At 42.7% G+C, this 16,209-nt stretch overlaps 1 protein-coding gene across 2 annotated transcripts in view; it reads right to left on the reverse strand.

The window, feature by feature from the left end:
• LOC110532352 (AMP deaminase 1) overlaps nt 1-16,209 on the reverse strand; it is a 37,180-nt gene that overhangs the window by 5,967 nt on the left and 15,004 nt on the right. For both annotated transcript variants that reach the window (XM_021616177.2, XM_021616175.2), the window contains 3 exons: nt 12,992-13,157; nt 11,393-11,615; nt 9,723-9,852 (listed from right to left, as the gene is read on the reverse strand). In XM_021616177.2, the coding sequence (XP_021471852.1) occupies nt 9,723-9,852; nt 11,393-11,615; nt 12,992-13,157 (519 nt within the window). The remainder of the gene's footprint in view (nt 1-9,722; nt 9,853-11,392; nt 11,616-12,991; nt 13,158-16,209) is intronic.

Here is a 16,209-nt window from a genome sequence, read left to right on the forward strand (position 1 = left end):
GAGGACTGAGCCAGCCCCACGCACCAGGCCTCCTGTGCGCCTCCCTAGCCCTGCACGCCCTGTGCAAGCTCGGCGTTACAGTTCTCCGAGCCGTGCTTACCGTGGCGGGCGTTGTACTGGTCAGGCACCGTGTTATGTGGTGGAGCGCACGGTGTCCCCAGTACGCGTGCTTAGCCCGGTGCGCTACATCCCAGCTCCCCGCATCTGCTGAGCTAGGGTGAGGATCCAGCCAGTGCGGATGGTGCCAGCCCTGCTCTCAAGATCTCCAGTACGCCTTCACGGTCCGGTCTATCCGGTGCCACCTCCAGGCACCAGCCCTCCGGTGGCAGCTCCCCGCACCAGGCTGTCTCTCCGTCTCATGTGCTGCGCCTGTCCAGCGCTGCCAGAGCCTTTCTCCTACCCAGCGCTACCAGAGTCTCCTGTCTGTCCTGAGCCGCCAGAGTCTCCCATCAGTCCTGAGCCGTCAGTTAGCCAGGACCTGCCAGAACCGTCAGTCAGCCAGGACCTGCCAGAGCCGCCAGTCAGCCAGGAGCCGCCAGTCAGCCAGGAGCCGCCAGAGCCGTCAGCCAGCCAGGAGCCGCCAGAGTCGTCAGCCAGCCAGGAGCCGCCAGAGCCGTCAATCAGTCCGGAGTTGCCCCTCAGTCCGGAGCTGCCCCTCAGTCCGGTGGGGCCTTTAATTATGGTCTTAGACCCAAGGGCAGAGGCGAGGGTCGCCACTCTAAAGAGGCCCTTGAAGAGAGAAATGACTATGGTGGAGTGGGGTCCACGTCCCGCGCCAGAGCCGCCACCGCGGCCAGATGCCCACCCAGACCCTCCCCTATAGGTTTAGATTTTGCGGCCGGAGTCCGCACCTTAGGGGGGGTACTGTCACACTCTGACCATTATTTGCGTTGTTTGTTTCTATGTTTTGTTTGGTCAGGGTGTGATATGAGTGGGCATTCTAGGTTGCATGTCTAGTTAGTCTGTTTCTATGTGTCTTGGCCTGATATGGTTCTCAATCAGTGGCAGGTGTTTGTCATTGTCTCTCATTGGGAACCATATTTAGGTAGCCTGTTTTGTATTGTGGTTTGTGGGTTATTGTCTATGTTATTTTGCATGTTAGCACAGTGTTTTGATAGCAGTCACGTTCATCTTGTTTGTTTGTTTGTTAGTGTACTTCGTGTTTTTTTGTCCTTTATTAAAAATCATGCATTCACACCATGCTACGCTTTTCAATACGACGATCGTGACATTATTATTCAAAAACATAAAATAATGTCATGCAGTCTTTTTCTTTAAACACCGTGAACCATGAAAAACAAAAACAGCCCCAGACAACAATTCCTCATCCACCAAACTTTACAGTTGGCACTATGCATTGGGGCAGGTAGCGTTCTCCTGGAATCCGCCAAACCCAGATTTGTCCATCAGACTTCCAGATGGTGAAGTGTGATTCATCACTCCAGAGAACGCGTTTCAACTACTCCAGAGTCCAATGGCAGGGAGCTTTACACCACATCAGCTGACGCTTGGCATTGCACAAGGTGATCTTAGGCTTGTGTGCGCCTGCTCGGCCATGGAAACCCATTTCTTGAAGCTCCCGACAAACAGTTATTGTGCTAACATTGCTCCCAAAGGCAGTTTGGAACTCGGTAGTGAGTGGTGCAACCGAGGACAGACTATTTTTACGTACTACACACTTCATTCTGTGAGCTTGTGTAGCCTATCACTTCGCGGCTGAGCCGTTGTTGCTCCTAGATGTTTTCACTTCCCAATAACAGCACTTACAGTTGACCGGGGCAGCTCTAGTAGGGCCGAAATTGACTTGTCTGAAAGGTGGCATCCGATGAATACAGAATGGCGCCGGAGGGGATGGCTACTGTTTTACGGGCTCCTAACCAATTATGATAAAAGTGTGTTTTTTCATGTTTGTAACTTATTTTGTACATAATATTTCTGCCACCACACTAAGACCGCACTCCACAAGCTGTATAAGGCCATAAGCAAACAAGAAAATGTTCATCCAGAGACGGCGCTACTAGTGGTAGGGGGCTTTAATGCAGGAAAACTTAAATCCATTTTACCTAATTTCTACCAGCATGTAACATGTGCAATCAGAGGGGGAAATAAATTCTAGACCACCTTTACTCCACACACAGAGACGCATACAAAGCTTTCCCTCACCCTCCATTTGGCAAATCTGACCATAATTCTGCTAAAACAATTCTGCAGAACTAAAGCAGGAAGTACCAGTGACTCACTCAATACGGAAGTGGTCAGATGACACAGATATTAAGCTACAGGACTATTTTGCTAGCACAGACAAGAATATGTTCCGAGATTCATCCAATGGCATTGAGGAGTATACCACATCAGTCATCGGCTTCATCAATGACATCATCCCCACAGTGACCACAGTACATACCCCAACCAGAAGCCATAGATTACAGGCAACATACGCACTGAGCTAAAGGGTTGAGCTGCCGCTTTCAAGGAGTGGGACTCTAACCTGAATGCTTATAAGAAATCCCGCTATGCCTTATGACGAACCATCAAACAGGCAAAGCGTAAGGACTAAGATTGAATCCTACTACCGCGACTCTGATGCTCGTCGAATGTGGCAGGGCTTGCTAACTATTACATGCTACAAAGGGAAGCCCAACCGCGAGCTGCCCAGTAAACCTAGCCTGCCAGATGAGCTAAATTACTCCTATGAGCTCGCTTCGAAGCAAGCAACACTGAAGTCATTACGCTCTCCGTAGCCGATGTGAGTAAGACGTTTAAACAGATCAACATTCACAAGGCTGCATGGCCAGACGGTTTACCAGGACGTGTACTGGCAAGTGTCTTCACTGACCTTTTCAACCTGCCCCTGACCGAGTCTATAATATCTACATGTTTCAAGCAGACCACCATAACCCCTGTGCACAAGAACGCCAAGGTAACCTGCCTAAATGACTACCGACCCGTAGCACTCACTGCTCACTGATAAGTTATAAAAACAAAACCAACTTTAGAACAGACAGACTGCTCCAACTTAGATTGCTGGAGAAAATATTTATGATAGCATTTATACTTCAACAATATTTAAATGAGCTCCCAATACATTTCAATGGCAATAACAGGGCCATAGACTTAGATGGGGGACATTTGGCCATGCTACTCCTCTTTCACCATTTTAAAATATCAACTCCAAACCAACATTGTCCAACCATACTTATATTGCATTTATACAACTTTTTGATACTATTCATACTTTTTGAACAATAACCATTTAAAATGTGTATAAGTTAACATGGGTTAGAATGAGAACCATAGGAATACAGATGTTGCTATTCAAAATGGTCCTGCTCCTTTGCCAATTTAGCTATAAGACCAACTTTAAAACACTAAGGCTATCCTAACTTAAAACCTTTATAAACTAGAATTAAATACATTTACGTGAAATAACTCACCAACAGTAACACTTGAACCGTTAAAGCTAGCCCGTGGGGGAGTGCCAATTGGCTGTCTCCGGCCATCCCTCCTGACATATACCTTCTGCTCCTTGTAGTCCGCAATACCACGCAATACCACGTCTTTGTCTCCTTCGCAAGTTTGTCAATGCTCTACCCACCACACAATGTATTGTCGACTTGGCTGAACTGGTACTAACCTCCAACTATTTTCTCTTCAGAGAATACTTTTTCCCTCCAGACCAAAGGGACAGCGATGGGGAGCACTATGGCTCCTAATTATGCTAACCTATATCTAGGAATGTTTAAAAAACAGGTGGTGCTGAATCCAGACCTTAACCCTTTTCTCTCAAACATTCTCCTAATTCTTGGATGACATTTTCGTGATCTATACTGTCACCCAGGAAGAACTTTTGGAATTCCATCCTTACCTAAACTCTATGAATGAACACCTTCACCTTCACTTTCACCATTAACTATGACCTATCACAAATCAGTTTTCTTGGTGTGATGGTTATTAAGGACAAACCCTCCCTCTCTACAGATCTCTATAGGAAACCTATGGACAGGAATACCCTCCTTAGAGGTGACAGCTTTCATCCACGTCCACTTATTAAAAATCCCCCTATAAGTCAATTCAGTCTTATCAGAAGAATATGCAGCTCTGATGCTTCACATCAGAAACAGACCACGGAAAGGGGGACACAAAAGACAATTGGGTAAAACATGCCAATTATCGTTTTGAAGGTCTAACACAGTTGGAAAGCCTTCAACCAAAAGTCAAAGAAAAAGCAGAACATGTCCCATCATGCTTTACCCAATATTCAATATTGGGGAAGGCATTTAAGGACATTATCAGGAAGTACTGGTACATTATTGATACTGACCCATAATTGAAACCCATTTTTAAATATCCCCACATAAGGTTTTTAAAAGACCTCCAAACGTGAGCGCTATTGTGGTTAAATCTGATTACCCACCAGAGAAAAGGGAAACTTTTTTGGACAAGGTTCCGGAGGGTAATTACAAATGTGGCCAATGTGCTCAATGCAACGTACAAATGCAACTCATTTACCCTCCCCCACACAGGACAAAGATTTAAGATCAAGGGCCTGATTACCTGCATGTCCACCAGTGTTATTTACATGTTGAAATGTCCTTGTGGTCTGTCTTACATAGGGAAAACCCGCAGAAGCCTTAAGACACGAATCAGTGAGCACCGCAGCAATACATGGACAGGTGAGACAACAATCTGGTTGCTGCTCATTTTGTACAAGCTAAACATCTTATTAGCTCTCTGAGATACATTGGAATAGAAATGGTCAAGATGTCACGCAGAGGAGGGGACATTGAGAGGAAACTTCTTCAAAGGGAATATTTCTGAATGCACAGGCTCAACACACTGTCTCCTCTTGGCCTTAATGAGGAGTTTGACTTGAAACCATTTTTATAGTTTCAATATGTCTAAATCATTTTTTTAAATCCTAATTGAATATTGTATGTATATTACTGTAAATATTGATCACATTCCCTGTGTATGATCATATATTGTGATACATTGAATGTTAATACTGTGAAACTATGTTATCAATTACAAAAATGTACCTCTTGTTTCAGAAAGTGATGTCACGGACCTTCCACCCCTACCAGGGATATGGATGCCTGATGAAGACCTAAGGTTCGAAACATTGTTAATAAATATCACCTGGGAGCATGAGCAGCAGTGTGCAGCGTTTTCCTTTCTGTTTTACGTGAATGATAATATGTACATATAAATAGAGGGATGAGCGATGGCCGACTGGCATAGGTGCAAGGTGCAAAAGATATCATATGTATATACTGTATTTTATGACATGAGTAATGTAAGATATGTAAACATTATTAAAGTTGCATTGTTTAAAGTAACTAGTGAACCATTTATTAAAGTGGCCAGTAATTGGGTCTCAATGTAGGCAGTAACCTCTCTGAGTTAGTGATTAATGTTCAGCCTTGAGATAGGTGTTTTTCAGTCTCTCAGTCCCAGCTTTGATGCACCTGTACTGACCTCGCCTTCTGGATGGTAGCGGTGTGAACAGGCAGTGTGGTTGTTGTCCTTGGGGATCTTTTTGGACTTCCTGTGACATCGGGTGCTGTAGGTGTCATGGAGGGCAGGTAGTTTGTCCCCGGTGATGCGTTGTGCAGACAGCACCACCCTCTGGGGAGCCTTGCAGTTGAGGGCAGCACAGTTGCCGTATCAAGCTATGATACAGCCCAACAGGATGCTCTCGATTGTGCATCTGTAAAAGTTTGTCAGGGTTTTGGGTTACAAGCCAAATTTCTTCAGCCTCCTGAGGTTGAAGAGGCGCTGTTGCGCCTTCTTCACCACACTGTCTGTGTGGGTGGACCCTTTCAGTTTGTCTGTGATGTGTACGCCGAGGAACTTAAAACTTTCCACCTTCTCCACTACTGTCCCGTCGATGTGGATAGGGGGGTGCTCCCTCTGCTGTTTCCTGAAGTCCACGATCATCTCCTTTGTTTTGTTGACATTGAGTCAGAGGTTGTTTTCCTGACACCACACTCCGAGGTCCCTCACCTCCTATCTGTTGTTGCTAATCAAGTCTACCACTGTAGGTCGTTTGCAAACTTGATGATTGAGTTGGAGGCGTGCCACACAGTCATGGATGAACAGGGAGTACAGGAGAGGGCTGAAAACGCACCCTTGAGGGGCCCCAGTGTTGAGGATCAGCGGGGTGGAGATGTTGTTACCTACTGTGGCGTACAGCAGATCAGCCACTAGGGGAAGACTCGTCGAGGCCTAGTAACAGATGGAGTATACATCACGAGGCGATGGCCCCATCTGCTGGATGTGCCAGGTCTCGACGGGCTCTCCAGCCAGGACTAATTGGGGCTGATTGGGAGCTGGTGAGTAATCAAGGGTCGATTACTCACCAGCTGTGCAAGGCCCATAAAGCTGCCAGAAGGGCAGCACACAAGAGAGGAATTGGGGAAGAAAGGACTCCTGTGTTATTGTCAAAGGTTGCAGAGGTAACAAGAGGGAGTTCAGTTTTGTGCCCGACAGGAAACATCCAGACCCAGAATCCCAGAAGACCGCATCCTGTAGAGGGTCTCATAGGGGAGACATATCCTTTTCTTCTTGATTTTTTATTTAAATAAACACCCTTGAAACTGAGCTAATCCTTCTCTGTCCGTGTCTGATATGGGTAAACATCTTGACCAAACCCTCTGGGAATAGCTACACTGTTTGTATTCGGTCATGTTTCCGGTCACCTTGCCCTGATTAAAAGCAGTGGTTTGCGCTTTCAGTTTTGCGCGAATGCTGTCATCAATCCACGGTTTCTGGTTGGGGAATGTTTTAATAGACGCTGTGGGTACAACATCACCGATGCACTTGCTAATAGACTCGCTCACCGAATCAGCGTATTCATCAATGTTGTTGTTCAACGCTATGCAGAACATATCCCAGTCCACGTGAGCGACGCAATCTTGAAGCATGGAATCCGATTGGTCGAACCAGCGTTGAATAGACCTGAGCACGGGTGCTTCCTGTTTTAGTTTCTGTCTATAGGCTGGGAGCAACAAAATGAAGTCGTGGTCAGCTTTTCCGAAAGGAGGGCGGGGGAGGGCCTTATATGCATCGCGGAAGTTAGAATAACAGTGATCCAGAGCTTTGCCAGCCCGGGTCGCGCAATCGATATGCTGATAAAATTTAGGGAGCCTTGTTTTCAGATTAGCCTTGTTAAAATCCCCAGCTACAATAAATGCAGCCTCGGGATATGTGGTTTCCAGTTTACATAGAATGCACCTGTGGTCAACTTCTGGACAATAAGTAAATTTGCTTACTGGGTAGTTATTATAAGTTCTCTTTGTGGTGTACTGACCATGCTGGAACAACGAGATGCATCACCCTTGCAAAATAATATTGCAGTTTTGAAACTGCAGTAAAAGTGCAGTAACTGCAGTCAACTGTGGTATTTTGGATGCAGTACTTGCAGAATAACAGTTATATGGTGGTGTACTGCAGTTACACTGCACTCTGACAGCAATTTTTTTTAAGGGCAGCTGACTTTGTGTGGTCTGCCAACATCAAAGTGCATGCCCATGAGTTTCAGATGGTATTTTTGTGTCTGAAATGGTATATGCACGAGCAACCTGTAGACTTTTGTTGATCTCCTGGGTCATTATCTTTGTTCCAGGGCGTCAGTATGCTATGCTCATGCCAGTCAGCACACTAGCTCTGGTCCAGGGAGTTATGCTAACCACTATTTATTGTGCAGCTAGCTAGTACACACTACCTAAGCTAACTAGTACTGACTAGCTAGGTAGAACACACTAGCTTACTAGTACTTTGTTTCTAATTATAAATGTAATACCAGCACCCATACTGTTGATGGCGGTAACACACTATCCAATTTGGCACCATTCAACATTCTGTATAATCTCATATGCCTCACAGCATCTGTGGCGTGAAAAGGTATCTGCTGGAGCCAGAGCCTAAAGTGAACAACGTAGCACACATTTGCTATTAGGGCGCAGAAGCAGAATTCCAACCCTGGTTGTAGGAAGTTAACTTCTCTAGGGTAGGGGGCAGCATTTGGAATTTTGGATGAAAAGCATGCCCAAATTAAACTGCCGTCTACTCAGGCCCAGAAGATAGGATATGCATATAATTAGTAGATTTGGATAGAAAACACTCCAAAACTGTTAAAATAATGTCTGTGAGTATAACAGAACTGATTTGGCAGGCGAAAACCTGAGAAAAATCCATTCAGGAAGTTTTTTGTTTGTTTGTAGTGTTCTATTCAATGCCATTACAGTATCCATTGACTTAGTACTCAAATTGTAGTTCCTATGCATTCCACTAGATGTCAACAGGCTTTAGAAATTGTTTCAGGCTTGTATTCTGAAAAATGAGGGAGTAAGAGCAGTCTGAATGAGTGGACCCTGCCGTGTCACAGAGCTTTTTCATGGGCGTGATCGAGAGAGCGCCTTTCTTGTTTACTTTTTTATATTGACCACGTTATTGTCCGGTTGAAATATTATTGATTATTTAGGCTAAAAACAACCTGAGGATTGGATATAAACATTGTTTGACATTTTTCTATGAACTTTACGGAAACAATTTGGATTTTGTCTGCCTGTTGTGACTGCGTTTGAGCCTGTGGATTACTGAAGAAAACACGCGAACAAAACAGAGGTTTTCGGATATAAAGAGAGACTTTATCGAACAAAAGGAACATTTATTGAATAAATGAATGTCTTCTGAGTGCAAACATATGAAGATCATCAAAGGTAAGTGATTAATTGTATCTCTATTTCTTACTTGTGTAACTCTTCTACTTGGCTGGTTACTGTTTGTAATGATTTGTCTGCTGGGCTCAAATAATTGTAAGGTATGCTTTCGCCGTTAAGCATTTTTGAAATCTGACACCGTGGTTGGATTCACAAGAAGTTCATCTTTAAACCTATGTAAAATAGTTGTATATTTTCTGAATTTTTATAATGAGTATTTCTGTATTTGAATTTGGCGCTCTGCAATCTCACTGGATGTTGGCCAGGTGGGACGCTAGCGTCCCACATACCCTAGAGAGGTTAAGCAAGTCTATTCTAGTAATAAAGTATTATTTTATCTAAAGCCATTCACAAATTTAAGGTATTTGTTGAAAGGAGATACTTTATTTTGTCATAGCCATCATTTTTATAAATGAAATGAAACTAGTGTAACAGGGTGAAGATTTCCCGTTACAAGCAGTTAGTTTGAGTGTTGCGATCATGTTAAATGTGCTCTATGATTGATTGTCTAGGGCCCTGTTTTTGTGCAGAAATGGAGGCACTGTGCTTTTACCGGTATTTCCAGCAGTATCCCCTAGTTGCTGTAGGTAGAAAATCCTAGGAAATATTCTGTAATTGACACAAGCTGTCTCCAATTAATCAATGTCTGGTTGTGTGTGTGTGTTTGGCAGGGGGATCGCCTGAGCCATGGGAGGCGTACCTCTACGAATCTTAATCGCACAAAACCTATTTGGAAGGGAATCCTATTTGTAGATCAGTGATTATACAACTCACTTTGCTCAAGCTGATCCTAAGTGTCAATTAGGGGCAGTTAAAGGGGAGAGTCAATGAAACCAACCATGGAAGTATACTGTAGAAAATTTGAGGGGTAACCCTGACCGGGACTCGACCAGGGTCCAGCGACTGTCAAGCCAACATCTTAAGAGGTCTTAAAAGGATAATAACAGGTTAATAAGATAGGCTAATGTTAATATGTTTTGTAAGGCGGTAGCTATCTACCTTCCTGCAGTTGTAGAAGTCCCTGTGGGGGTTCAGCTTCAGCTCCTTCATCTCCTCCATCTCGTTCAGCATCTCATGCACATTGAACTTGGACATGAGGAACTTCAGACGACGGTGAGTGTACGTCTTACTGTCACCCAGGAGAGACAAAAAGGACAAGCAAACATGTCATGTGGAACTTAGAAAGTTGTAAGACATTTTGTGGTGTAATATGTAGTCCATATGTTGGACTATTTGTTCCAGACAAGCACTAAGGCTGTGTTTACACAGGCAGCCCAATTCTGATCTTTTACCCAATTATTGGCAAAAGAGCTGACCTGATTAGTCAAAAGACCAATTAGTGGGAACAAAATTCTAAATTGGTCTGCCTGTGTAAACGCAGCCTAACTCACTTGATTCAAATAATCATAGTGCTAAATTTAGATCAGAATTAGTTGAATCGGGTGTGTTAGAGCAGGGTTGGATCAAAAGCCAGTACATACTGTAAATACCAGTGGCGAAAAAAGTACTCTATTCTCATACTTGAGTAAGAGTAAAGATAGCTTAATAGAAAATGACCCAAGTAAAAGTCACCCAGTAAAATACTACTTGAGTAAAAGTCTAAAAGTATTTGGTTTTAAATAAGTAAATGTAGTTACTAAAATATACTTAAGTATCAAAAGTAAAAGTAAAAAAAAAATATTTACGGATAGCCAGGCTCACACTCCAACACTCCGACATATTTTAAAAACAAAGCATTTGTGTTTAGTGAGTCCGCCATATCAGAGGCAGTAGGGATGACCAGGGATGTTCTCTTGATAAGTGTGCAAATTTGACAATTTTCTGTCCTGCTAAGCATTCAAAATGTAACAAGTACTTTTGGGTGTCAGGGAAAATGTATGGAGTAAAAAGTACATAATTTTCTTTAGGAATGTAGTGAAGTAAAAGTAAAAGTAGTCAAAAATATGATAGTAAAGAAAAGTACAGTATTTTTACTTAAGTACTTTACACCATTGGTAAATACATACTGCTGTGACTTGGCTGCGTTGGAGTTGATCTCCCGTCGTGAAGTAGCTACAGAATTGTAAACGGGATATGTGATGCTCCATACCCATTACAGCTTGGCTAATGGAAAGCCTTGCAAGGAATTTTTCAAATAACCTGTTCTTGGCAATACTTTCTTTTGTTCTTGATTCGGTAAAAAGTGTATCTTATAAATGTCAGTGTCCAGTTGGTTCTCTAAAATCAGAGAATTTTCCGAAAGATATTAAATCCACGGTTTGCACCGAGTGGAGATTTCCCTCGCAATTTTAGCTGCCAGAGATCTTGGATTTCCCAACATCTTTGCAGGAACTAGTTTTTTCTATGAGATGCGGCCACAGCCACGCGTAGAAGTAGATGAGAGCGCGTCACACAGTGTGACCAAAACAAAGATCTACACACATCCAAGAGGCAATTCTCACTCAATCCAAAACGTGGATTTAATATCTTTCTGAATATTCTGTTTTTTGGAGAACCACCTGCAACTGGACACAGACATTTATAAAATACACTTTTTACTGAATCAAGAACGAAGAAAGTATGGCCAATTAAAATTCATTTTGAGGCTTTCCATTAGCCAAGCTGTAACGGGTATAGGGTATCACATATTCCGTTAACAATTCTGTAGCTAGTCATGCAGTAAGACTCACGTTGGGCCCTGTGCAATCAGAGCGATGAGGAAGTTCATGTCGTCGATGAAGGTGATGTAGTCAGGGGCAGGCATGTTCTCTATGGGTTTGTGTTGGTCGGCCGCTGCCGCGTCTTTGTATGTATAAATGACACCGTCCTTCATACGGGCTACCCAGCTCAGGTTCTCAGGCAAGCACTTGGTGTTGAAGGGGTCTTCGCCCTTCTTGGGTGGCGATGTGAAGACTGGCAAACAAAATGTTACCTGTTAGACACTTTCTTGGCAGTAATCAGTGGCGGATTTAGGTATAGGCGACATGGGCAGCCGCCAAGGGAGGCATGTTACCGAGGGCAGCACGGGGTGCCAGCACAATTTTTTTGGAATGGTGACAGTTGCGCAATCGGTTTTATATCGCTCATTTGCACGTCACGTCAATGATATTATGTCACCGTCTGGGACTGTGGGTCAATTTTTATTTATTTTATTTATTTCACCTTTATTTAGCCAAGTAGGCAAGTTGAGAATAAGTTCTCATTTACAATTGCGACCTGGCCAAGATAAAGCAAAGCAGTTCGACACATACAACGACACAGAGTTACACATGGAGTAAAACAAACATACAGTCAATAATACAGTATAAACAAGTCTATATATGATGTGAGCAAATGAGGTGAGATAAGGGAGGTAAAGGCAAAAAAAGGCCATGGTGGCAAAGTAAATACAATATAGCAAGTAAAACACTGGAATGGTAGATTTTCAGTGGAAGAATGTGCAAAGTAGAAATAAAAATAATGGGGTGCAAAGGAGCAAAATAAATAAATTAATTAAATAAATACAGTAGGGAAAGAGGTAGTTGTTTGGGCTAAATTATAGGTGGGCTATATACAGGTGCAGTAATCTGTGAGCTGCTCTGACAGTTGGTGCTTAAAGCTAGTGAGGGAGATAAGTGTTTCCAGTTTTTCAATTAACCTTGGTCGGAGTAGGCGCCCTGATTCTAGTTTGTGAGCTAGGCAGGCTACTGCCTGGGAAGGTCTCCCACTCAGAAGTACGAGATGGGGAGGGGGTGGGGGTAGGTTGACCTCAGGTCTCCCCACTGGAAGCCCAAGGTAGGGGGAGTGAAGAAATCTATCAAAAAAATCTATCACCTCTAACTTTGTTCAGTACTAATGTAATTAGTAAAAATCAGTCACACTTCGAAATGCTACCAAATAAACCACAATTCATTCATAATATTGTGAATATATAGTTTCACAAACATATTGTTGCATTTCTGGTTTGTGTGAAATGGTTAAGAATAATATAAAACCAGTCTGCACACCATCAAGGTGAATTGGTTTAGTCTTGACTCTCGGTTGACAGTGTTGGGGGATGGGTAATGTATTGACGCTCGACTGACAAATCAACACAAATTTGTTTCTATTTGTCTTTGTTACTTCTTTTTTATATTAATGATTCTTATTTTTCTATATATTTTTATATTTATATTGGGGGGGTTCGGCCAGGGAGCCATACAAGCTAGAACGACCACTGGCAGTAATAGTCTGTCACGAGAAACTACTGCATGCGTATCCCAGACATGCCCTCTCTATTACGTTCAAACTTGTCAGCCTAGTCTGCATACCTGGTTTTACTGTGTGTTCAGGCTTAAAGGGCTCTCCCTCAATTTCCCTCAGGTACTGGGATGAGGTGAGGGGGAAGCGCTGGAAGGCCAGCCTCATGTACTTCTCTCTGATGGCTAGAGCACGGTACATGCCCTTACAGGACAGCTCAAAGTCGTCCATGGTCACCTAAGAGTAGAGAGGGGAATGATTTAATAAGGGCCCTGTTCCAATGCATCGCTCCATCCCTCCGTTCCTTGAAGTAATCACTGATCAAACAAAAATGGATAATTGTCAGCAAGTTATCGGTCGTTCACAATAGACCAATGATTATGTAATATTCATAAGTGGATTATGTAGTAGTGCTTAAATTGGGAAAGCGAGCAACAAGCAGTTTGATAAGCAAGCCCCACCTCCTCCTAATGATTACTCTCTGTAAATGTCAGAGCCACATTACTGAAATTTAAACCCAGACGACCTTTGCTGGGTTCTTATTTTCAGTCTAGAGGGATCTATTTATATGAGGAGATTTCCCTACAGGAGGTCAATGACCCAGACCCAGAGACACATACTAGCCATAAAGGTTAAGTTCACACCCAGGGCCACGGGCAGCCATGCTACTCCTCCAACATCCAGCTCAGTTTAACCCGTCAACAAGGACACTGCTCCACAACATGTAAACAGGGTCAACAAGACTTAATTCTGCTGCTATTTGAGGAGAGAGGGAGGTGGAGACATACAGTACCAGTCAAAAGTTTGGACACACCTACTCAATCCAGGGGTTTTCTTTATTTTTACTATTTTCTACATTGTAGAATAATAATGAAGACATCAAAGCTTAGGGATGGAACAGCTGTTGAGCATCTGAGCTTATGGTTGTTTGTGGGGGAAAGGGGTTGAGTGTGTGTGTTTGTGTGTGTGTCCCAGATCTGTTGCTAGGGGGTAATGATGTTAGGGACAATATAGGATGAATCACCATAATTGTTTGCAAAAATAATAATTGCTTGCTAAATATGTAATTTTTTACAATGGCAATCCTGGTTATAGATAACAATCTTTTGCATTAACTGCCTACATTATTACGAATATTATTTAGTTAACTGTGGAAATTTTTATATTTTAGATATATTTTTTTAATAGCTATATATAATGCAAATCGAAGTGAGGACGATGGAAAAGCTTTGGTGGTTGATCTGCTTCTGTTCTGTGGGTGGCACTGTTTGCTCTTTTCGAAGGATGGGTCCAGGTCTCTCGGGGCCCTGGGATACGGGGGGACGGGGGTGGTCTGCCGGTCACTGGGATGACAACCCAAATTGGGATGGGGAGGAGTTTTAGAGAGTGGAATAGTTGGGAACAATTGGAGGTTTACTTAGTAGAATGCAAATATCATGGAATAGCTAGCTACAAGACACTCAATCACTATGGTATTTTTAATGGTGAGTTTACAAACATACAGTAACAGTCAACATTTTGGACACACCTACTCATTCCAGGGTTTTTCTTTATTTTTACTATTTTCTACATTGTAGAATAATAGTGAAAAAATCAAAACTATGAAATAACACATATGGAATCATGTAGCAAGCAAAACAATTTTTAATCAATTCAAAATATATATTTATATTTGCGATTCTTCAAAGGAGCCACCCTTTGCCTTGATGACAGCTCTGTACACTCTTAGCATTCTCTCAACCAGCTTCATGAGTTAGTCACCTGGAATGCATTTCAGTTAACAGTTGTGCCTTCTTAAAAGTTCATTTGTGGAAGACTTTCCTTCTTAATGCGTTTGAGCCAATCAGTTGTGTTGTGACAAGGTAGGGATGGTAAATAGAAGATAGCCCTATTTGGTAAATGACCAAGTCCATATTATGACAAGAACAGCTCAAATGATCAAAGCGAAACAACAGTCCATCATTACTTTAAGACATGAAGGTCAGTCAATTCTGAACATTTCAAGAACTTTTAAAGTTTCTTCAAGTGCAGTCGCAAAAACCATTAACCGCTATGATAAAACTGGCTCTCATGAGGACCGCCTCAGGAAAGGAAGACCCAAAATTACATCTGCTGCAGAGGATAAGTTCATTAGAGTTAACTGCACCTCAGATTGCATCCCAAATAAATGCTTCACAGAGTTCAAGTAACAAACACATCTCAACATCAACTGTTCAGAGGAGACAGTGTAAATCAGGCCTTCATAGTCAAATTACTGCAAAGAAACCACAACTAAAGGACACCAATAAGAAGAAGAGACTTGCTTGGGCAAAGAAACACAAGCAATGGACATTATACCGGTGGAAATCTGTCCTTTAGTCTGATGAGTCCACATTTGAGAATTTTGGTTCCAACCGCCAGGTGAGATGCAGATGAGGTGAAAGGATGATCTCTGCGTGGTTCCCACTATGAAGTACGGAGGAGGAGTTGTGATGGTGTGTGGAGGTACTTTGCTTGTGACACTGTCAGTGATTTATTTCAAATTCAAGGCACACTTAACTAGCATGGCTACCACAGCATTCTGCAGCAATACACCATTCCATCTGGTTCACGCTTAGTGGGACTATCATTTGTTTTTCAACAGGACAATGACCCAACACACTTTCAGGCTTTGTAAGGACTATTTGACCAAGAAGGAGAGTGATGGAGTGCTGCATCAGATGACCTGGCCTCCACAATCACCCAACCTCAACCCAATTGAGATGGTTTGGGATGAGTTGGACCGCAGAGTGAAGGAAAAGCAGCCAACAAGTGATCAGCATATGTGGGAACTCCTTCAAGACTGTTGGAAAAGCGTTCCTCATGAAGCTGGATGAGAGAATGCCAAGAGTGTGCAAAGTTGTCATCAAGGCAAAGGGTGGCTACTTTGAAGAATCTAAAATATATTTAGATTTGTTTAACATTTTTTTGGTTACTACATGATGATATGTGTTATTTCATAGTTTTGATGTCTTTACTATTATTCTACAATGTAGAAAATAGTACAAATAAAGAAAAAATCCTTGAATGAGTAGGTGTGTCCAAAGGTGTGTCCTTTTGACCTGTATTGTACATAATGTGTTATTGTGTACATGTGAAAATAAAAGAGAGCCGCACACTCTAGGAGCTCAGATGCAATAATGTAATTACCAACGTTTCGACAGCCAAGCTGTCTTCATCAGGGTATAATCACAAACACTGCGGGATGACTCGTTTATGTAGTGTCAAAAGACACAGGTGTCTGTAATCATGGCCAAGAGTGGCCTAATAT

The sequence above is a fragment of the Oncorhynchus mykiss genome, chromosome 9, assembly GCF_013265735.2.
Source record: "Oncorhynchus mykiss isolate Arlee chromosome 9, USDA_OmykA_1.1, whole genome shotgun sequence".
NCBI classification, from domain to species: Eukaryota; Metazoa; Chordata; class Actinopteri; order Salmoniformes; family Salmonidae; genus Oncorhynchus; species Oncorhynchus mykiss.